The sequence below is a fragment of the Lampetra planeri genome, unplaced genomic scaffold, assembly GCF_965212315.1.
Source record: "Lampetra planeri unplaced genomic scaffold, kcLamPlan1.2.h2 scaffold_114, whole genome shotgun sequence".
Classification (NCBI taxonomy): domain Eukaryota; kingdom Metazoa; phylum Chordata; class Hyperoartia; order Petromyzontiformes; family Petromyzontidae; genus Lampetra; species Lampetra planeri.
Genome location: NW_027613851.1, coordinates 194,704 through 219,556, shown reverse-complemented (window position 1 = coordinate 219,556; position 24,853 = coordinate 194,704). Strand labels below are relative to the sequence as shown.

At 55.3% G+C, this 24,853-nt stretch overlaps 1 protein-coding gene across 1 annotated transcript in view; it reads right to left on the bottom strand.

Annotated features, from left to right (window-relative positions):
• Positions 1-21,189, bottom strand: part of LOC144738723 (nicotinate phosphoribosyltransferase-like) — a 24,715-nt gene extending 3,526 nt beyond the window's left edge. The window contains exons 1-12 of the mRNA XM_078621716.1: positions 20,460-21,189; positions 19,966-20,085; positions 16,312-16,877; positions 13,695-13,822; positions 13,503-13,585; positions 11,379-11,509; positions 10,411-10,526; positions 9,703-9,896; positions 9,238-9,378; positions 7,662-7,746; positions 4,745-4,825; positions 1,203-1,335 (exon numbers count right to left, since the gene is read on the bottom strand). Of these exons, the coding sequence (XP_078477842.1) occupies positions 1,203-1,335; positions 4,745-4,825; positions 7,662-7,746; positions 9,238-9,378; positions 9,703-9,896; positions 10,411-10,526; positions 11,379-11,509; positions 13,503-13,585; positions 13,695-13,822; positions 16,312-16,528 (1,309 nt within the window). The 5' untranslated portion in view covers positions 16,529-16,877; positions 19,966-20,085; positions 20,460-21,189. The remainder of the gene's footprint in view (positions 1-1,202; positions 1,336-4,744; positions 4,826-7,661; positions 7,747-9,237; positions 9,379-9,702; positions 9,897-10,410; positions 10,527-11,378; positions 11,510-13,502; positions 13,586-13,694; positions 13,823-16,311; positions 16,878-19,965; positions 20,086-20,459) is intronic.
• Positions 21,190-24,853: the final 3,664 nt, after the last annotated feature.

The window sequence follows — 24,853 nt, the reverse complement described above, 5'->3', positions numbered from 1 at the left end:
TGTAGGGTGTAGGGTACAGGGTGCAGGGTGTAGGGTGCAGGGTACAGGGTGTAGGGTGTAGGGTGCAGCGTGTAGGGTGTAGGGTGCAGGGTGCAGGGTGTAGGGTGTAGGGTGCAGGGTGTAGGGTGCAGGGTGCAGGGTGTAGGGTGTAGGGTGCATGGTGTAGGGTGCAGGGTGTAAGGTGTAGGGTGCAGTGTGCAGGGTGCAGGGTGTAGGGTGTAGGGTGTAGGGTACAGGGTGTAGGGTGTAGGGTGCAGGGTACAGGGTACAGGGTGTAGGGTGTAGGGTGCAGGGTGCAGGGTGCAGGGTGCAGGGTGTAGGGTGCAGGGTGTAGGGTGCAGGGTGAAGGGTGTAGGGTGTAGGGTGCAGGGTGTAGGGTGCAGGATGTAGAGTGCAGGGTACAGGGTGTAGGGTGCAGGGTGCAGGGTGTAGGGTGTAGGGTGCAGGGTGTAGGGTGCAGGGTGGCGCAGGGTGCAGGGTGCAGGGTGTAGGGTGCAGGGTGTAGGGTGGCGCAGGGTGCAGGGTGCAGGGTGTAGGGTGCAGGGTGCAGGGTGCAGGGTGTAGGGTGTAGGGTGCAGGGTGGCGCAGGGTGCAGGGTGTAGGGTGCAGGGTGTAGGGTGCAGGGTGAAGGGTGTAGGGTGTAGGGTGCAGGGTGTAGGGTGCAGGGTGTAGGGTGCAGGGTGAAGGGTGTAGGGTGTAGGGTGCAGGGTGTAGGGTGTAGGGTGCAGGGTGTAGAGTGCAGGGTACAGGGTGTAGGGTGCAGGGTGCAGGGTGTAGGGTGTAGGGTGCAGGGTGGCGCAAGGTGCAGGGTGCAGGGTGCAGGGTGTAGGGTGCAGGGTGTAGGGTGCAGGGTGGCGCAGGGTGCAGGGTGTAGGGTGCAGGGTGTAGGGTGCAGGGTGGCGCAGGGTGCAGGGTGCAGGGTGTAGGGTGCAGGGTGCAGGGTGTAGGGTGCAGGGTGTAGGGTGTAGGGTGGCGCAGGGTGCAGGGTGCAGGGTGTAGGGTGCAGGGTGTAGGGTGCAGGGTGGCGCAGGGTGCAGGGTGCAGGGTGTAGGGTGCAGGGTGTAGGGTGCAGGGTGCAGGGTGCAGGGTGTAGGGTGCAGGGTGTAGGGTGTAGGGTGGCGCAGGGTGCAGGGTGCAGGGTGTAGGGTGCAGGGTGTAGGGTACAGGGTGCAGTGTGCTGCAGGGTGCAGGGTGTAGGGTACAGGGTGGTGCAGGGTGCAGGGTGTCGTCACCGTCGTCCCCGTACAGCCGGTACGGAGCCTTGCGCCCGGGCAGCGTCGCCTTCTCCTCGTCCTCGGTCAGTTTGCAGCGCGGCACCCCCTCCAGCTCCACCAGCTCACCAGCCGCACAAAGACAAAGGTCCCCCGTGTAGCCTCAACACACTGTAGGGGCAAGTGCTGTTAGCGAGTAGCAGCACCTATGAAGGTCGGCACGGCACACGAGGGGGTGGGTGGCCAGCACCACGCCCGGCCGCCTTTGTCTCCCCGGTGGCGATGTTTACTACACACCGCACCAGGTACTCACTTGAGGCTGAGTCGACCTAGGGGAGACCCAGAACCGGTTCAGATAATCGGTGTTGGCCGTGAGCGGGAATCGAACTCGGGTCGCTGGGTTCGTAGCGCAGCGTAGCGCTAACCGCTCCACCACCGCTCCCCACACACCACTCTCACACTCACAATCACTGAAACGCATTCTGCAGGACAGAGTGACTGTGACGCATGGCGAGTACCACCACTGCACCACCACCACCACCCTGCCACCACCAGGGTGGTGAGAGGGTGGTGAGGGTGGCGAGGGTGGCGAGGGTGGCGAGGGTGGTGAGGGTGGTGAGTGTGGTGAGGGTGGTGAGGGTGGTGAGTGTGGTGAGTGTGGTGAGGGTGGTGAGGGTGGTGAGTGTGGTGAGGGTGATGAGGGTGGTGAGGGTGGCGAGGGTGATGAGGGTGGTGAGTGTGGTGAGGGTGGTGAGGGTGGCGAGGGTGGTGAGGGTGGTGAGGGTGGTGAGGGTGGTGGGGGTGGTGAGGGTGGTGAGGGTGGCGAGTGTGGCGAGTGTGATGAGGGTGGTGAGGGTGGTGAGTGTGGTGAGTGTGATGAGGGTGGTGAGGGTGGTGAGGGTGGTGAGGGTGGTGGGGGTGGTGAGGGTGGTGAGGGTGGTGAGGGTGGTGGGGGTGGTGAGGGTGGTGAGGGTGGTGGGGGTGGTGAGGGTGGTGAGGGTGGTGAGGGTGGTGGGGGTGGTGAGGGTGGTGAGGGTGGTGAGGGTGGTGAGGGTGATGAGGGTGGTGAGGGTGGCGAGGGTGGCGAGGGTGATGAGGGTGGTGAGTGTGGTGAGGGTGGCGAGGGTGGCGAGGGTGGCGAGGGTGGCGAGGGTGGTGAGTGTGGTGAGTGTGATGAGGGTGGTGAGGGTGGTGAGGGTGGTGAGTGTGATGAGGGTGGTGGGGGTGGTGAGGGTGGTGAGGGTGGTGAGGGTGGCGAGTGTGGCGAGTGTGATGAGGGTGATGAGGGTGGTGAGGGTGGTGAGTGTGGTGAGTGTGATGAGGGTGGTGAGGGTGGTGAGGGTGGTGGGGGTGGTGAGGGTGGTGAGGGTGGTGAGGGTGGTGGGGGTGGTGAGGGTGGTGAGGGTGGTGGGGGTGGTGAGGGTGGTGAGGGTGGTGAGGGTGGTGGGGGTGGTGAGGGTGGTGAGGGTGGTGAGGGTGGTGATGGTGGTGAGGGTGGTGAGGGTGGTGAGGGTGGTGATGGTGGTGAGGGTGGTGATGGTGGCGAGGGTGGTGAGGGTGGTGAGGGTGGCGAGGGTGGCGAGGGTGGCGAGGGTGGCGAGGGTGGCGAGGGTGGCGAGGGTGGTGAGGGTGGTGAGTGTGGTGAGGGTGGTGAGTGTGGCGAGTGTGGTGAGGGTGGTGAGGGTGGCGAGGGTGGTGAGGGTGGTGAGGGTGGTGAGGGTGGTGAGTGTGGCGAGTGTGGCGAGGGTGGTGAGGGTGGTGAGGGTGGCGAGTGTGGTGAGGGTGGTGAGGGTGGTGAGTGTGGCGAGTGTGGCGAGGGTGGTGAGGGTGGCGAGGGTGGTGAGGGTGGTGAGGGTGGCGAGGGTGGCGATGGTGGTGAGGGTGGTGAGGGTGGTGGGGGTGGTGAGGGTGGTGAGGGTGGCGAGGGTGGTGAGGGTGGCGAGGGTGGTGAGGGTGGTGAGGGTGGCGAGGGTGGTGAGGGTGGCGAGGGTGGTGAGGGTGGTGAGGGTGGCGAGGGTGGCGAGGGTGGCGGGGGGTGGCGAGGGTGGTGAGGGTGGTGAGGGTGGTGGGGGTGGTGAGGGTGGTGAGGGTGGTGAGTGTGGCGAGTGTGGTAAGGGTGGTGAGGGTGGCGAGGGTGGTGAGGGTGGTGAGGGTGGTGAGGGTGGTAAGGGTGGTGAGTGTGGCGAGTGTGGTGAGGGTGGTGAGGGTGGCGAGGGTGGCGAGGGTGGCGAGGGTGACGAGGGTGGTGAGGGTGGTGATGGTGGTGAGGGTGGTGAGGGTGGTGAGGGTGGTGAGGGTGGTGATGGTGGTGAGGGTGGCGAGGGTGGTGAGGGTGGTGAGGGTGGTCAGGGTGGTGAGGGTGGTGAGGGTGGTGAGGGTGGTGATGGTGGTGAGGGTGGTGAGGGTGGTCAGGGTGGTGAGGGTGGTGATGGTGGCGAGGGTGGCGAGGGTGGTGAGGGTGGTGAGGGTGGTGATGGTGGTGAGGGTGGTGAGGGTGGTGATGGTGGTGAGGGTGGCGAGGGTGGTGAGGGTGGTGAGGGTGGTGAGGGTGGCGAGGGTGGCGAGGGTGGTGAGGGTGGTGAGGGGGGTGAGGTTGGTGAGGGTGGTGAGGGTGGCGAGGGTGGCGAGGGTGGTGAGTGTGGTGAGGGTGGTGAGGGTGGTGATGGTGGTGAGGGTGGCGAGGGGGGTGAGGGTGGTGAGGGTGGTGATGGTGGTGAGGGTGGCGAGGGTGGTGAGGGTGGTGATGGTGGTGAGGGTGGTGAGGGTGGCGAGCGTGGCGAGCGTGGTGAGGGTGGTGAGGGTGGCGAGTGTAGTGATGGTGGTGATGGTGGTGAGGGTGGTGAGGGTGGTGAGTGTGGCGAGTGTGGTGAGGGTGGTGAGGGTGGCGAGTGTAGTGATGGTGGTGATGGTGGTGAGGGTGGTGAGTGTGGCGAGTGTGGTGAGGGTGGCGAGTGTAGTGATGGTAGTGATGGTGGTGAGGGTGGTGAGGGTGGCGAGGGTGACGAGTGTGGTGAGTGTGGTGAGGGTGGTGAGGGTGGCGAGGGTGGCGAGGGTGACGAGGGTGGTGAGGGTGGTGAGGGTGGTGAGGGTGGTGATGGTGGTGAGGGTGGCGAGGGTGGTGAGGGTGGTGATGGTGGTGAGGGTGGTGAGGGTGGCGAGCGTGGCGAGCGTGGTGAGGGTGGTGAGGGTGGCGAGTGTAGTGATGGTGGTGATGGTGGTGAGGGTGGTGAGGGTGGTGAGTGTGGCGAGTGTGGTGAGGGTGGTGATGGTGGTGAGGGTGGTGAGGGTGGCGAGTGTGGTGAGGGTGGTGAGGGTGGTGAGGGTGGTGATGGTGGTGAGGGTGGTGAGGGTGGCGAGCGTGGCGAGCGTGGTGAGGGTGGTGAGTGTGGTGAGGGTGGTGAGGGTGGTGAGGGTGGTGAGGGTGGCGAGCGTGGCGAGCGTGGTGAGGGTGGTGAGTGTGGTGAGGGTGGTGAGGGTGGTGGGGGTGGTGAGGGTGGTGAGGGTGGTGAGGGTGGTGAGGGTGGTGAGGGTACCTTGTAAATGCACCCGAGGGACGGCTGCTTCTCACAGGTCACCAGCGCGGTGCCCACGCCGAAGCAGTCGATGGCGTGGCCCTGTCCACGCGTCACACACACACGCGTCACACACACGTCACACACACACACGTCACACACACACATCACACGCACACACACACACACACGTCACACACACGCGTCACACACACACACATCACACGCACACACACACGTGTCATACACACGTCACACACACACACACATCACACACACGCGTCACACACACACATCACACGCACACACACACGCGTCACACACACACGCACACACACACACACGTCACACACACACGCACGCGTCACACACACACACACGCGTCACACATACACACACGTCACACACACGTCACACACGTACACGCGTCACACACACGCGTCACACACACACACACGCACACGCGTCACACACACGCGTCACATACACACACGTCACACACGCACACACACACACACGCGTCATACACACACACGTCACTCACACACGCGTCACACACACGCGTCACTCACACACACACGTCACACACACGCGTCACACACACACGTCACACACACACATCACACACACACACGCGTCACACACACGCGTCACACACACATGCGTCACACACACATACACGTCACACACGCACACGCACACACACACACGCGTCACACACACACGCGTCACACACACGCGTCACACACACACACATGTCACACACACACACGTCTCACACACACACACACACACACGCGTCACACACACGCGTCACACACACGCGTCACACACACATACACGTCACACACACACACGTCACACACACACACGTCACACACACGCGTCACACACACGCACACACACACGCGTCACACACACATGCACACACCCACGCACACACGCGTCACACATGTCACACACACACACGTCTCACACACGCGTCACACACACACACGCACACACACACACACACACGCGTCACACACACACGCACACACACACACACCTCACACACACGTGTCACACACACACACACACGCGTCACACACACACACGCACACACACACGCACACACACACACGTCACACACACACGCATACACACACGCGTCACACACACGCGTCACGCACACGCGTCACGCACACATGCGTCACACACACACACGCACACACACACACGCGTCACACACACACGCGTCACACACACGCGTCACACACACACACATGTCACACACACACACGTCTCACACACACACACACACACACGCGTCACACACACGCGTCACACACACGCGTCACACACACATACACGTCACACACACACACGTCACACACACACACGTCACACACACACACGCACACACGCGTCACACACACACACGGGGTCCGCCGTTCACTGCAGCTCAATATCGGGTGGCCGGTGGCACAGCAGATGCGGTCCACCACCATCACCTCCATCATCATCATCGTCATCGTCGTCGTCATCATCGTCGTCGTCATCATCGTCGTCATCATCATCGTCATCGTCGTCATCATCGTCGTCATCATCGTCATCATCATCATCGTCATCGTCGTCATCATCATCGTCGTCATCATCGTCATCATCGTCGTCATCATCGTCATCATCATCATCGTCGTCATCATCGTCGTCATCATCGTCATCATCATCATCGTCATCGTCGTCATCATCATCGTCGTCATCATCGTCATCATCGTCGTCATCATCGTCATCATCATCATCGTCATCGTCGTCATCATCATCGTCGTCATCATTGTCATCATCGTCGTCATCATCGTCGTCATCATCATCGTCGTCATCATCGTCGTCATCATCGTCGTCATCGTCGTCATCATCGTCGTCATCATCGTCATCATCATCATCGTCATCGTCGTCATCATCATCGTCGTCATCATTGTCATCATCGTCGTCATCATCGTCGTCATCATCATCGTCGTCATCATCGTCGTCATCATCGTCGTCATCATCGTCATCATCATCGTCATCGTTGTCATCGATGGGACATGAAGAGCGGTCGCCACTGTGGCTGCTGCTGTCACCAGAGCGACACCGTGGGTCACGTGACCCACGTGATCCCACGTGGGTCACGTGACCCCACGTGATGTAAAACATTACTACCACATGATACCATCACAATATGAACCGCTCTATATATCCTAATGCAAGGATGAGAACTTAAAAGATATGAATTGCTTCCAAAATGTCTTAAATTGAAATAGAACAATCGAACATTGAACAATTGTGAAGTTAAATTGAAGTTACAATAATTAAAAAATAAAACAATTCCAACTAGAAAGTAGCAGGACTTTTCAAATCGCAAAAAATCGCAGCCTTTGCGATTTGCTAAATCGCATCGTTAAAAATTGCGATGCATCGATTTGAAATCGATGAATCGTTCAGCCCTCATATTCGTAGGTTTTTTCGGTAAAGTCACGTAGGTTAAACATTAAAATTAATAAAAGTAAAATAAAATAAAAAATCACGACGTTTCGGAGGCAACACAAGCTTCCGTCTTCAGGTGGAACCGTCACAGCCACGACAGCTGTATCAAGCATCTCTTGAGGAAGGCCAGCGTCTCGAGAAGCTGTGACTTCTTGTCTCGTCTGTTAAAAACTCTAACAGATAGGTGGAATTCCTCCCCGTAGAGGGCATTCATTCTAGATTTGAAGCTTTCGTGACTGCAAGGATACAGCTGTCGTGGCTGTGACGGTTCCACCTGAAGACGGAAGCTTGTGTTGCCTCCGAAACGTCGTGATTTTTTATTTTATTTTACTTAATTTGAATGTTTTACCTACGTGACTTTACCGAAAAAACCTACGAATATGAATCCTCGCAGTCACGAAAGCTTCAAATCTAGAACGTTCTGCCCCGCCCCCACCTGCTTGTTGTAGGCGAGGATCTTCTGTTCGTTGACGTCGTTGCTCGCGACGATCTTCAGCTCCGAGAACCACGGCAGCTCAAAGCTGCCACGGGGGGGGGGGGGGAGGGACACGACCGGGCGACAAGGACAACCATGAGGACCACGATGGTAACGACGACGATGATAACGACGACGATGATAACGACGACGACGATAACGACGACGACGATAACGACGACGACGATAGCGACGGCGATGATAACGACGGCGATGATAATGTCCACGATGATAACGACGGCGACGATAACGACGGCGACGATAGCGACGGCGATGATAACGACGGCGATGATAATGACCACGATGATAACGACGGCGACGATAACGACGGCGACGATAGCGACGGCGATGATAACGACGGCGATGATAATGACCACGATGATAACGACGGCGACGATAACGACGGCGACGATAGCGACGGCGATGATAACGACGGCGATGGTAACGACGACGATGATAACGACGGCGATGATAACGACGACGATGATAACGACGGCGACGATAGCGACGGCGATGATAACGACGGCGATGATAACGACGACGACGATAACGACGGCGATGATAACGACGGCGATGATAACGACGACGATGATAACGACGGCGACGATAGCGACGGCGATGATAACGACGGCGATGATAACGACGACGATGATAACGACGGCGATGATAACGACGGCGACGATAACGACGGCGACGATAGCGACGGCGACGATGATAACGACGACAATGATAACGACGACGATGATAACGACGACGATGATAACGACGACAATGATAACGACGACGATGATAACGACGACGATGATAACGACGACTATGATAACGACGGCGATGATAACGACGACGATGATAACGACGACGATGATAACGACGACGATGATAACGACGACGACAATAACGACGACGACGATAACGACGACGACGATAACGACGGCGATGATAACGACGACGACGATAACGACGGCGATGATAACGACGGCGACGATAGCGACGGCGACGATGACGACGGCGATGATAACGACGGCGACGATAACGACGGCGATGATAACGACGGCGACGATAACGACGCCGACGATAACGACGGCGATGATAACGATGGCGATGATAACGACGGCGATGGTAACGACGACGATGATAACGACGGCGATGATAACGACGGCGATGATAACGACGACGATGATAACGACAGCGATGATAACGACGGCGATGATAACGACGGCGACGATAACGACGATGGTAATGACGACGATGATGATAGCGGCAATGGTAACGACGACGATGATAACGATGACGAATATAACGACGACGATGATAACGACGACGACGATAACGACGACGACGGTAACAACGACGACGGTAACGACGACGACGATAACGACGACGACGATAACAACGACAACGATAGTGACGACGATGATAACGACGACGACGATAGTGACGACGATGATAACGACGACGACGATAACGACGACGACGATGATAGCGGCAAAACTCCACGACGCCTCTCAGCTGGCTGGGAGGCGTTGCGGGGCCTCACCTCTGAGCGCAGCGACGGAAGGCCGCCCGCACGTCAAGCGACTGCCGCGCGAGGTCCCCGCTGTCCAGCCTCACGCCCACGGCACGCAGCCCCAGCGCCGCCAGCGCCAGCGCCACGCCGCAGAAGTTCACCACGCCGCTGCTGTGACGCGCGCACACAAAGACAAAGGTCCCCCGTGTAGCCTCGGCGGACTGTCAGGGCAAGCGCCGTTGGCGAACAGCAGCAGCAGCTACGAAGGCCGGCACTGTGGCACAGGAGCGGGTGGCACCGCGCCCGGGCCGCCGTTCGCCTCCCCGGTGGCCATGTTTTCCTACGCAACGCAACCAGCTACTCATTTGGGGCCGAGCCGACCTAGGGGAGGAGGAGGTGGACCCGTTAACCGGATCTCTACTACCCTCACCGGGTATGGAAACTCGGGTCGCGCCGGTTTTTCGTGGGCGTGTACCGTCCGTGCGGCGGCGCTACCTGCGCACGCTGTAGGTGTCCACCAGCAGCAGCAGCCTGCGCGGGTAGGCCTGGGCGTAGGACACGAACGCGGCGAGCTCCGCGTCGCGGGCGTCGCGCTCGGCGCGGCCCAGCAGCGAGCAGACGCGCCGACGCCACTCCAGGGACAGCGCCACCAGGTCAACCGTCGGCCCCCCGTCCGGCACGGCCAGCTCCTGGGAGAGGCGGGGAGCGATCGTCGGGAGACGGCGGGGGGCAGTGACGGTATAGACCAGCGGTCGGGAACCTATGGCTCGCGAGCCATATATGGCTCTTCCAGTGACGGCATATGGCTCCCAGACAATTTTGAGTTGAAAAAATAAAAAAAAATCAGTTTGGAACTGATTTTAAAATACGTGTGATATTGCTTAATAATACCGTGTCATTTTAAAGTAAACAGAAATTAGTTTCGAAGATAAATTTCACGGGTCACGCCTGCACGAAGCTCGACCTCACCACGTATGAACCAGAGGCCATCAGCAAAACCATGCAGCACCAGAAGTCGCATTAAAAGTAAGACATATTTAATTTATTATACGTTAAAAATACTATATGGCTCTCAATGAAATATATTTAGAAATATTTGGCTTTTATGGCTCTCCCAGTCAAAAAGGTTCCCGACCCCTGGAATAGACCAAGCCGGCGCTGAAGATGACGTTGACCTTCGGCGACGTGCGGCGACGTGGTTACCCGGTCGGTGAGGTCGTGAAGGCCGCCGAATGCCGTGATGTAGGAGTGGGCCTGCGTCCCCGCTAGCGGCACGCCGTGCACCTGGGCCGCAAGGACGTTGCTCGTCGCGTCGAACCCTTGCGCACGCGCACATCGGCATCGCTCGCAACGCGAGCAGGGAAATTCTTCCGCGCCGTACGCAGACTAACGTGCTGATCGGAGGTGCGCGGGAAGGACAACAAACTAAAAACTGCACGCGTGTTCTTCTTGGTTCTTTCGGGAAAGACACGTAGAAGGGAAGTAATAAAATAATAAAAAGAAATCATAATAAAATAATTCTCACGACGTTTTCGGAAAATAAAAGTAAGTGGTAATATTTCGATTTAAAGCTTTCGTGACTGCAGGGATTCATCTTCTTGGTTCTTTCGGTAAAGTCACGTAGAAGGGAAGTAATCAAATAATAAAAAGAAAACATCATAAAATAATTCTCACGACGTTTCGGCCACAACGCAAATACGTGTGTGTTCTCTCTCTATGTATCTCTGTGATATCTGTCTCTGCTTATATGTCTGTCTATATGTCTCTGGTTCTGTGTTTGATCTCTCTCTCAAATGTAGCATTCTCAGGAAGAACGTAATCAACCAGGTAGGGTGTTGACTGTTATGTTATCCGACTCTCTGCTGTATTACATTACATTTCTAAGTATACTAGATTTGCATTTCTATTTCATTTATACCTGATGACGATTGCTTGTGTTTCAATCGAAACGTCGTATGCTAGTATTTAATCTAATTTATTACTTTATCTTTATACCGTGACTTCACCGAAAGAACCAAAGAATAATTCCTGCAGTCACGAAAGCTCCAAATTAAGTTTAAAAACTACACAACATACGGGCAGCCACGTGCAGCGGCTAAGCCACTAGGAAATGACCTTTGACCTGACTGCCGCCCCCCCACGCCCCCCACCCCCACGCCCCCGTGTCTCACCTCCCAGGTAGGCGTAGCGCGAGGCGGAGAGGGCCCCGTTCGGGCCCTGGGCTCTCCTGAGGCCCAACTCCATGAGCTCCACGTGGCTGCCAGCGGCCAGGCGGAAGCGTGCCGCGTTCGTGGTCACCAGGCTGCGCAGACGGGGGGCGGGTCACGGTGGCGAGATGTTGACTACCTCGCCTGGTGTGCAGGAGGTCGTGGGTTCGATCCTGACCCTGACGCCTGCTGCTGTGTATTTGGAGTTTGCAAGTTCTCCCCGTGGTGAGATGTTAACTACCTCGCCTGGTGTGCAGGAGGTCGAGGGTTCGATCCTGACCCTGACGCCTGCTGTATATTTGGAGTTGGCATGTTCACCCCGTGGTGAGCTGTTAACTACCTCGCCTGATGTGCAGGAGGTTGTGGGTTCGATCCTGACCCTGACGCCTGCTGCTGTATATTTGGAGTTTGCGTGTCTCTCTCTCTCATCATCATCACGGTGGCTAGGAGATGTTAACTACCTCGCCTGGTATGCAGGAGGTTGTGGGTTCGATCCTGACCCTGACGCCTGCTGCTGTGTATTTGGAGTTTGCGTGTCTCTCTCTCTCATCATCATCACGGTGGCTAGGAGATGTTAACTACCTCGCCTGGTGTGCAGGAGGTCGTGGGTTCGATCCTGACCCTGACGCCTGCTGTATAAATTTCGATTTAAAGCTTTCGTGACTGCAGGGATTCATCTTCTTGGTTCTTTCGGTAAAGTCACGTAGAAGGGAAATAATAAAATAATAAAAATAAAACATTAAATAACTCTCACGATGTTTCGGCCACAACGCAAGCAGCCGTCCTCAGGTGAAGAACAGGTCTGTCGAGAAGACAGCGTCTGAATGACAGACCTGTTCTTCACCTGAGGACGGCTGCCTGCTGTATATTTGGAGTTTGCATGTTCTCTCCGTGGTGAGATGTTGACTACTTCGCCTGGTATGCAGGAGGTCGTGGGCTCGATCCTGACCCTGACGCCTGCTGCTGTATATTTGGAGTTTGCGTGTCTCTCTCATCATCATCACGGTGGCTAGGAGATGTTAACTACCTCGCCTGGTGTGCAGGAGGTTGTGGGTTCGATCCTGACCCTGACGCCTGCTGCTGTATATTTGGAGTTTGCGTGTCTCTGTCCCCGTAGTGTGGATTATTTTTTTCCTTCTACGTAATGATAAGCCACTTCGTTGAGCTATCATTTGTGCCGAGGTCACTTCTGAAAATAAGCTATGTAGCTCAGCGGGCCTTACCTGGTAAAATAAAAAAAATAGTTTAGTTTTAGTTCGGCCCTCGGTCAGCATCGCCGCTCAACAAATTACCGGCAGCAACGATGAACGACGGCACTCCCCTACGGCGGTGCACGCTGTGGCCTTGTGACCCAAACCATCAACTAAGAAAATATGTATTATTTTACTTTGGTCCATTCATGGAACTGGAGATCAGAGAGCTACATCCGAGATCCCTCCTACTTCAAGTGACGCTCTGATCCGCACAGAACGGTTCGTGGAAGTGGATATAACAGAGCTACATCCGAGATCCCTCCTTCTTCAAGTGACGCTCTGGTCCGCACAGAACGGTTCGTGTAAGTGGATATAACAGAGCTACATCCGAGATCCCTCCTCCTTCAAGTGACGCTCTGGTCCGCACAGAACGGCTCGTGGAAGTGGATATAACAGAGCTACATCCGAGATCCCTCCTCCTTCAAGTGACGCTCTGGTCCGCACAGAACGGTTCGTGTAAGTGGATATAACAGAGCTACATCCGAGATCCCTCCTCCTTCAAGTGACGCTCTGGTCCGCACAGAACGGCTCGTGGAAGTGGATATAACAGAGCTACATCCGAGATCCCTCCTACTTCTTCTGCACGTGACTCTCTGGTGCACACGCGCGGTAGAGGTGGCGGCACTTTCCCACGCGCTCCGCCGCACGTAAAACGACCGTCGTCGCGCGACGGTCAAACCGATCGTTTGAACTCCCAGCGCTTGCAGGCGAGCCGACGTTTGCGTTGTGAAGTTCACGCCGGCGAGGCGGTTTAACTAGAGAGGGGGGATCGCCCTGTGGCGGCGGCGGCGGCGGTGGTGGCGGTGGTGGCGGGAAAGGCGACCGCGGCGGTTACCTTGCGTAGTTGATGAAGTTGAGCAGCGGCGTCTCCAGGAGTTGTAACAAACACAGGGGGCCGTCCACACGCAGCAGGGGAACCTGTCAACCCGACACACACGCGCGCATTGAACTTCTTTCGCACCGTACGTAGCCAACCGCGCTTGTTCGGGGGTGCGGGGAGGTGGGGGGACACCGGTGGCTGCCGTACCTGAGGAAAGGCGACGGTCCCTTCTTGCAGGGCGTGCAGAACCACATCGGACGCGTCCAGCCCAGACAGGAACGCGTAGAATTCGTCGGGCACGTGATCGGGGAGGTGAGCGCGCAGGAAGTCGATGTCTGTGGATCAGCGCGCGGGGGACAGAGGTAAAGCTGGCTCATGTGGCCTGCACTCACCCATTTATTGTGGAAATTCCGTCAGTTCCTGTGATCACCGTTTCATTGCTTTCGTGGCTTTATTTTGGTGATTTCGAAAAGTGTATTGGTTTGGCCACGTTTGTTTGTTGTAGTACGGAGTTAGACTGATGGCCTTAATCTAAGTTGTCTTGTGGTTGTTGTTGTCGTTTGACTTGCATCCCACTGGGATTTTTGCACACAGCGTTGGTGTACGGTGATTTTTTTCTGCAATGTTTTGCTGTCTTTTCTTGGATTTTCTGTTTGCACTCAGTCACATATTCACTTTAAGATGTTTTTTGTTCCTGTTTTTGTTTTTTGTTTGTTGCGGTTGCACCCGACTCAAGAGCCGAATGGCTCACAGGGCTATACCTAATAAATGAACTTAAACTTGAACACAGCTCAGTGTTAGACTCACCTGGGCCTCCCCTAGGTCGACTCAGCCTCAAATGAGCACCCGGTGCAATGTGTAAACATCGCCACTGGGGGAGACAAAGGCGGCCGGGCGTGGTGTTGGCCACCCACCCCCTCGTGTGCCGTGCCGGCCTTCATAGGTGCTGCTGCTCACAAACAGCACTTGCCCCTACAGTCTGTTACAGGCTACACGGGCAGATACTGGGGCTAGGATAACAGCAGATACTAAGACAACAGTAGATACTGGGGCTATGTTAACAGTAGATACTGGGGCTATGTTAACAGTAGATACTGGGGCTAGGATAACAGCAGATACTGGGGCTAGGATAACAGTAGATACTGGGGCTATGTTAACAGGAGATACTGGGGCTAGGATAACAGCAGATACTGGGGCTAGGATAACAGTAGATACTGGGGCTATGTTAACAGTAGATACTGGGGCTAGGATAACAGCAGATACTGGGGCTAGGATAACAGCAGATACTGGGGCTAGGATAACAGTAGATACTGGGGCTATGTTAACAGTAGATACTGGGGCTAGGATAACAGCAGATACTGGGGCTAGGATAACAGTAGATACTGGGGCTATGTTAACAGTAGATACTGGGGCTAGGATAACAGCAGATACTGGGGCTAGGATAACAGTAGATACTGGGGCTATGTTAACAGTAGATACTGGGGCTAGGATAACAGCAGATACTGGGGCTAAGATAACAGTAGATACTGGGGCTATGTTAACAGTAGATACTGGGGCTAGGATAACAGCAGATACTGGGGCTAAGATAACAGTAGATACTGGGGCAATGTTAACAGTAGATACTGGGGCTATGTTAACAGTAGATACTGGGGCTATGTTAACAGTAGATACTGGGGCTATGTTAACAGTAGATACTGGAGCTAGGATAACAGCAGATACTGGGGCTAAGATAACAGTAGATACTGGGGCTATGTTAACAGTAGATACTGGGGCTATGTTAACAGTAGATACTGGGGCTAGGATAACAGTAGATACTGGGGCTAGGTTAACAGGAGATACTGGGGCTAGGATAACAGCAGATACTGGGGCTAGGTTAACAGGAGATACTGGGGCTAGGCCAGCACCCAAGTAGAGACGACGCGAAGACAGCGACGGCGTAGAACCAGCCCATCCCGATCCCAGGGCAGTCCCAAGCTCTCTCAGCCTCTGCCTTATATACCCCCCCCCCCACGTGGTCTCGCCCCGCCCCCTGGCCACGCCCCCAGGCCACGCCCCCCTTCTCGAACTGTCCCGGCCAATCCTGAACATCTCCGATGGTTCTTCTTGGTTCTTTTGGTAAAGTCACGTAGAATGGAAATAATAAAATAATAAAAAATAAAACATAATAAAACAATTCTCACGACGTTTCGGCCACAACGCAAGCAGCCGCCTTCTCGACAGACCTGTTCTCCACCTGAAGACGGCTGCTTGCGTTGTGGCCGAAACGTCGTGAGAATGATTTCATTGTTTTATTTTTTATTATTTTATTGTTCTCCTTCTACGTGACTTTACCGAAAGAACCAAGAAGATGAATCCCTGCAGTCACGAAAGCTTTAAATAAAAAATCATTTTTTATTGTTTGATATTTTTATTATTTTATTATTTCCCTTCTACGTGACTTTACCGAAAGAACCAAGAAGATGAATCCCTGCAGTCACGAAAGCTTTAAATCGAAAAAATCCCCGATGGTCCCTCCTGTAATTATCCCTCGTGACCACTTGGCCACGCACTGTCTGTGTAGTGTGTCTGTGTAGTGTCTGGGGGGGGTCTTTGTTTTTGTAGTGTCTCTGCGCAGTGTGTCTCTCTGCGCAGTGTGTCTCTCTGCGTAGTGTGTCTGTGTAGTCTCTGTGCAGTGTATCTCTCTGTAGTCTCTGTGCAGTGTCTCTGCGCAGTGTGTCTCTCTGCGTAGTGTGTCTCTGTGCAGTGTCTCTGCGCAGTGTGTCTCTCTGCGCAGTGTGTCTGTCTGCGCAGCGTGTCAGTCTGCGCAGTGCGTCTCCCTGCTCACCCTCGGCGTCGATGCGGAAGGCCTGGATGAAGGCCACGCAGTCGGCGAGCCCCGCGCTGAGGGCCGCGCCGCCCCCAAAGGGCGCGCGCCGGAACGAGGCCTCGAAGCAGGCCCTGGCGCAGGCTTTGCCAGCCCGCCACAGCGCGTAGGCCATGGTGAACTGGTACATGTCCGTGTGGAGGGCGCCAGGCATCATGGACCTCCTCGAATCCGCCATCGTCTCACCACGGCGGTGGCAGGAGGCAGGAGGAGGTGGTGGTGGTAGTGGATGAGGTGGGTGGTTGTGGTGGTGGTGGTGGTGGTGGTAGTGGTGATGGTGGTTGGTGGTGGTGATGGATGAGGTGGTGATGATGGATGGGGTGGTGATGATGGTGGTTGGTGGTGGTGGTAGTGGTTGAGGTGGTGATGGTGGTTTATGATGGTAGCGGTGAAGATGGATGAGGTGGTGGTGATGATGGTGGTTGGTGGTGATGATGGTGGTGGTTGGTGTAGTGTCTCTCTGTGTAGTGTGGTTGATGATGGTGGTGGCCGCTGATATTCAAGGCCTGGTTGAGGGTAGCCTTTGTCTTCACGAAGATGTTGGTTGAGGGAGGTTTGCAAGGATTTGAAAACACAAGGTGGAGGAGATGTCACATATCCACCACCACCACCACTCACATCTCCACCACCATCACCACTCACATCTCCACCACCACCACCACTCATATCTCCACCACCACCACCACTCACATCACCACCACCACCGCCACTCACACCTCCATTACCACTCACATCACCACCACCACCGCCACTCACACCTCCATTACCACTCACACCACCACCACTCACACCACCACCACCACTCATACCACCACCACGGACACCTCCACCACCACTCACACCACTCATACCACCACCACGAACACCTCCACCACTCACACCTACTCCAACACCACCAATCACACCTCCACCACCACCATCTCCACCACCACCTCTCACACCACCACCACCTATCACACCTCCACCACCTCCACCACTCACACCTCCACCACTCACACCGCTCACATCTCCACCACCATCTCCACCACCACTCACACCACCACCACTCCCATCTCCACCACCACCACCACCACTCACACCTCCACCACCACCACTCACACCTCCATCTCCACCACCACCACCTCTCACACCTCCACAACCACCACTCACACCTCCTACATCACCATCTCCACCACCACCAACACCTCTCACATCACCACCATCTCCACCACCATCTTCACCACCACCTCTCACACCTCCACCACCACCACCACCTCTCACACCTCTACCACCACTCGCACCACCACCACCACTCACTCGCACCACCACTCACACCTCCACCACTCACAACAAGACCACTCACACCTCCACCACCACCACTCACACCTCCACCACTCACACCTCCACCACCTCTCACACCTCCACCACTCACACCTCCACCACCACCACCACCACCACCACTCACACCTCCACCACTCACACCTCCAGCACCACACCACCAACCACAAAATCCTCCTCCCACCACCGGGTTGTCCGCACTTCCCACAGAATGCCGCAGCTGCAGCTGCTGCTCAGAAACCACGCAGCGACCTCCACGCAACAGACAACTCCCTGAAGGGCTCATTCCTCAATCTCCTTGTTCTTAGGCCTTCCTTATATAGAGACCTATAAGACTCACACAGAAACCTATAAGACTCACACAGAGACCTATAGACTCACATAAAGATTCAGAGACCCATAGACTCACAGAGAGGTCCATAGACTCACACAGAGACCCACAGACTCACAGAGAGGTCCATCGACTAACACAGAGACCCATACGCGCACACAGAGACCCATACACTAAGACTGAGACCCACAGACTCGCACAGGGACCCATAGACTCACACAGAGAGGCCCATTGACTCACACAGAGACTCACACAGAGACCCATACGCGCACACAGAGACCCATACACTAAGACTGAGACCCATAGACTCGCACAGAGACCCATAGACTTACATAGACGCCCACGCAGATTCGAGGTATGGACACCACAGATTCGCATAAAGACCCGGGTGTTACCGTGGGCAAGCCGGTGAGGATAATCTCTGCGCACAACTGTGTGTGTGTGTCCTCAAAGTGCACCTAGCCTGGCACAAGCGCAGCGGTGCGTCTGTCAACGTGGGGAGCGGTGGCGCAGCGGTTAGCGCTACGCTGCGGCGACCTGAGTTCGACTCCCCTAGGGCGCCTCAGCCTCAAACGAGTTCCCCGGCGCGTTGTGTTCGTAAACATCGCCACTGGGGAGACAAAGGCGGTCCGGGCGTGGTGCTGGCCACCCATCCCCCCTCGTGTACCGTGCCGGCCTCAATAGGTGCCACTCGTTACCAGCACTTGCCCCAACGGGGAGTTGAGGCTACACGGTGGAGGGGAAGGGGGGGTCTTTGTCTTTGTATCCGACATATTTTGTATCTACCCGTGCTATGTTTAGCAATGTGTGAATTCACGCGTGTCTATGTATGGGTCTGTCAATGCGCCGATTGGCGTTCCGCGTTGGGCACGTGTCCTCATCGATCCACTGCTGGATTGAAGCCTTTGGGGCCGTCCATAAATGACGTCACGCGATTTTGGGCAATTTTTGACCCCCCCCCCCATCGTCACACGGCGTCACAAAAAGTCAGCCCCCCCCCCCCCCCAAAAATAAAACATGCTTCAAATCGCTTTAAACTATTGTCATTGTAGTGCGTATTTAATGTGGCGCTGCACTCTGATGTTGTAGGAGAAAACATAAAAAAGTCGATTTAATTAAGTAGAACGTGTTGTTTATATTTATTTAAAGTTGCGCATTTTGATGTGACGTCTCATTTCCCCCCCCCCAGGTGCGTGACGTCATTTATGGACGGCCCCTTACCACGTGGTAAGGTGGTCTTGCCTATTACAGTACGTACTATACGTCCGTGAACACATCCCATTGTATACGACAAAGACAAAGATCCCCCGTATAGCCTGTAACAGACTGTAAGGGCAAGTGCTGTTAGCGAGCACCTATGAAGGCCGGAACGGTACACGAGGGGGTGGGTGGCCAACACCACTCCCGACCGCCTTTGTCTCCCTAGTGACGATGTTTACTACACACCGCACCAGGTACTCATTCGAGGCTGAGTCGATCTAGGGGAGGCCCGGCACCGGTTCAGATAATCGTCATTGGTGGTGTTGGCCGTGAGCAGGAATCGAACCCGGTTCGCCGCGTTCGTAGCGCAGCGCTAACTGCTGCACCACCGCTCCCCCACAACACCAACAACAACCGCCATTCGCCACTAAGTGGCGGTGACGTCACCACGACGCTTGTGCCAGGCCATGTGCACCTTGAGGCCACGTGAAGTTGTCGAACGCCCGCTGGCAGGAGGTCACGGGGCACACCCAGCAGGTGCCACGGGTCGACTGACTGAGATGACCGAGATGACTGTTGGTGGGAGGTGGTGGTGGGACGTGGTGGTGAGGGTGGTGGTGGTGGTGGGAGGGGGTGGTAGGAGGTGGTGGTGGTGGGGGGTTGGTGGTGGTGGAAGGTGGTAGGGGTGGTGGGAGGTGGTGGTGTTGGTGGTGGTGGTGGTGGGAGGTGGTGATGGTGGTGGTTGTCTCATCTCGACGTAAACCCACCACTTAGACGACGTAGATCTGTTGAGAGGCATCTCCCATCACCACCATCATCATCATTACCACCATCATCATCACCACCATCACCACCACCGCCGCCGCTCCGCTTGTCTGTGACGGCCCCTGCATCTCAATCGCAAAAACACACAACGAGTGGTCACCTCTTGACCCAACTTGACCCCCCTCTTGCACAACACCCTCCAACAACCACCACCACCAACCACCACCACTGTCTTGTACACCACCCCTCCAACAAACACAACCACCAACCACCACCCCTACCACCACCACCACTCTCTTGCACAACACCCTCCAACAACCACCAACCACCACCACTATGTTGAACACCACCCCTCCAACAACCACAACCACCAACCAACACCCCTACCACCACCACTCTCTTGCACAACACCCTTCAACCACCACCACCACCACCAACCCCTCCCTCCGCTTGGACTCTGCGCGAATCTCAGAGCCCCCCCCCGCCGCAAACTCACGAGCAAAACCAGAAGCGCTCACAGGAGGAACGTGGTTGACGAGTTGGCAGCAGCAGCAGCAGCAAGAACAACAACAGCAGCAGCAACAGCAGCAGTAGCAAGAGCAGCAGCAACAGCAGCAGCAACAGCAGCAGTAGCAAGAGCAGCAGCAACAGCGGCAAGAGCAACAGCAGTAACAGCAACAACAGCAGCAGCAGGAGCAGCAGCAAGAGCAGCAGCAGGAGCAGCAGCAGCAGCAAGAGCAGCAACAGCAGCGGCAGCAGCAGCAGCAAGAGCAGCAGCAGCAAGAGCAGCAAGAGCAGCAGCAACAGCAGTAACAGCAGCAGCAAGAGCAGCAGCAGTGACAGCAGCGGCAACAGCAGCAGCAACAGCAGTAACAGCAGCAGCAAGAGCAGCAGCAGCAGCAACAGCTGCAGCAGCAAGAGCAGCAGCAGCAACAGCTGCAGCAGCAGCAGCAAGAGCAGCAGCAGCAACAGCTGCAGCAGCAGCAGCAAGAGCAGCAGCAGCAGCGGCTGGGTTTGCAGGCAGCCACGTGTCGACTGAAACTCCGAGTTTGATGGCAACGCAGTCGAAGTCGCGGCGTGGTTCTCGGCCGTGAGTCGGGAAAGTGTTTCTGCTTGGGTGCACTTTGACGAGAGGTCACGATGAACTGGGGGGGGGAGGAGGAGGAGGATGAGGGGGGGCAGCTAACTCACTTATCAAGAGTGTACCCCAAAAGGCATGCGGATGCTCAGAGGGAGCGCAGAGCTGCTCGACTCATTCTCGAACGCGTGCCGACCCCACCCCACTCCCCATGCGCCTCCCTCTGAGTTCGAGAATGATGCGGGCGTTTGAACTTTACAAAGTGTCCCTGCCTCTCTCTCGCTCTCTCTCTCGCGTGGCGTCGTGATGGAAATTGGGGATTGGTGAAGTATGGCAAGAAAGTTGGCTGAAGATGATCAACTCTTTTTATTACACTTGCATACCCATACAGCCGTAGGCTCGCACAGAGAGCCATAGACCCGCACAGAGAGCCATAGACTCGCACAGATGGTCATAGACTCGCACAGAGAATCATAGACTCACACAGAGACCCATAGACTCACACAGAGCCATAGACTCACGCAGAGACCCATACAGCCATAGGCTCGCACAGAGAGCTATAGACTCACGCAGAGATCCACAAACTCGCACAGAGAGTCATAGACTCACACAGAAACCCATAGACTCGCACAGAGAGCCATAGATTCACACAGAGACCCACAGACTCGCACAGAGAGCCATAGACTCACACAGAAACCCATAGACTCGCACAGAGAGCCATAGATTCACACAGAGACCCACAGACTCGCACAGAGAGCCATAGACTCACACAGAAACCCATAGACTCGCACAGAGAGCCATAGATTCACACAGAGACCCACAGACTCGCACAGAGACCCACAGACTCGCACAGAGAGCCATAGACTCACACAGAAACCCATAGACTCGCACAGAGAGCCATAGATTCACACAGAGACCCACAGACTCGCACAGAGAGCCATAGACTCGCACAGAAACCCATAGACTCGCACAGAGAGCCATAGATTCACACAGAGACCCACAGACTCGCACAGAGACCCACAGACTCGCACAGAGAGCCATAGACTCACACAGAAACCCATAGACTCGCACAGAGAGCCATAGATTCACACAGAGACCCACAGACTCGCACAGAGACCCACAGACTCGCACAGAGAGCCATAGACTCGCACAGAGAGCCATAGACTCATGCAGAGACCCACAGACTCGCACAGAGAGTCATAGACTTACACAGAGACCCATAGACTCGCACAGAGTCATAGACTCACACAGATACCCATAGACTCGCACAGAGAGTCATAGACTCATGCAGAGACCCATAGACTCACGCAGAGACCCACAGACTCACACAGAGAGCCGTAGACTTGCACAGAGAGCCACAGACTCGCACAGAGACCCACAGACTCGCACAGAGACCCACAGACTCGCACAGAGAGCCATAGACTCACACAGAGACCCACAGACTCGCACAGAGAGCCATAGACTCACACAGAGACCCACAGACTCGCACAGAGAGCCATAGACTCACACAGAGACCCACAGACTCGCACAGAGAGTCATAGACTCACACAGAGACCCACAGACTCGCACAGAGAGCCACAGACTCGCACAGAGACCCACAGACTCGCACAGAGAGCCATAGACTCACACAGAGACCCACAGACTCGCACAGAGAGTCATAGACTCACACAGAAACAGACTCACAGAGACCCATAGACTGACACAGAAATCCATAGACTCGCACAGAGGCTCATATACTCACACAGAAACAGACTGACAGAGACCCATAGACTCACAGAGACCCATAGACTGACACAGAAACCCATAGACTCACACAGAGACCCATAGGCTCGCACAGAGACCCACAGACTCAGACAGGCCCATATACTTATATAGAGACTCGGACCCACAGAGACTCATGCAGCTGCAGGGGCCCATATAACTCATGGAGAGACCCACAGATTCGCACAGAGATCCATAGATTGTATAGAGAACCATATACTCACATAGAGACTCATATATTGTTTCGAGACCTATAGACTCACATAGAGACCCGAATATTGTATAAAGACCCATATACTCACTTAGAGACCCAAATATTGTATCGAGGCCCATAGACTCACTTCGAGACCCATATATCATACAGAGACCCATATACTCACATAGAGACCTATAGATTGTAAAGACCCATAGATTGTATAAAGAGCATTAGACTCACTTATAGACCCATAGATAGTATAAAAACCCAAAGACTCACTGAGAGACCCATAGACTCACATAGAGACCCATAGATAGTATAATGCCCCATAGACTCACTGATAGACCCATACATAGTATAAAGACCCATAGACTCACTGAGAGACCCGTACATTGTATAGTGACCCATAGACTCACTGAGAGACTCAGACTCACATAGAGACCCATAGATAGTATAATGACCCATAGACTCACTGAGAGACCCATAGACTCACATAGAGACACATGGATTGTATAATGACCCATAGACTCACTGAGAGACCCGTACATTGTATAGTGACCCATAGACTCACTGAGAGACCCACAGATTGTATAATGACCCATAGACTCACTAAGAGACCCATACATTGTATAGTGACCCATAGACTCACTGAGAGACCCATACATTGTATAGTGACCAATAGACTCACTGAGAGACTCAGACTCACATAGAGACCCATAGATAGTATAATGACCCATAGACTCACTGAGAGACCCATACATTGTATAGTGACCCATAGACTCACATAAAGACCCACAGATAGTATAAAGACCCACAGACTCACTGAGAGACCCATAGACTCACATAGAGACCCATATATTGTATAATGACCCATAGACTCACTGAGAGACCCATACATTGTATAGTGACCCATGGACTCGCGTAGAGACCCACTTCGGTTCTGCAAATCTTGCAACAAAAACAACAGCATGCCTAGCAAACCAACAGCGGCCTCTGGACCTTGACCTATGGACACAGTGGCGATTGAAGCGTGCACACTCTGCACATCGTGACATCGTCATCGCAAAGCGATTCCACCCCCCCACGTGCAACCGTCATCAACCGTGGTCAGTCCACTGCTGGATGAAGGCCTCCGGTTGCGTACGGTGCGAAAGAAGTTCTACGTCACAGCACGTGACGTGTCCTAGCCACGCCCCCCGCCCCACTGCTATGACGTACGTTCTCTAAAGCACGTGTTCCTCTCTTCCCACACGTACACCCCCCCCCCTTCCCTGTTAAATGTAACAGGTTCCGGAGACACTTGTAGAGGCAACTTCTTTATTACAATCCAACAGCACTCCAACAGTCCTGATACTCTGTAACAACTCCCAGGTACACAGCCTAGATACTCTACTCTGGCTACGCTCTGGAACTCGCCCTCACAAGGACGTAGAGTCGGGAGTTCCAGAGTCCCACCACTGGCCCTCACAGCGTCCCAGGGTCCTGAGATGGCTGGTCTTGGGTCTTGGGTCTTGAGCTACAACTGGCCCTGATCGTCCAGGGAGCTGCCCTTTTATGCCTAGTCCCCAACGAGGGGTGGGGCCGTGTGCGCCCCCAGATATCCCACAGAGCACACACTGCCCCCCCCGTTGGTGGCGCCAAGAGGCTTAAGCGCCTGGCCCGCTCAGGGTCCCAGAGCCCCCAGCAGCCCCTCCCGTCTTATGTCACTACACCTGTGTAGCCTTAACAGACTATAGAGCAGGGGTGTCCAAACTTTTTGCAAAGAGGGCCACATTTGATAAAGTGAAGATGCCCGGGGGCCAATAGATCCTTTTGACATTGTTTTAACCACAAAAGTTACGTGGAAATACACACT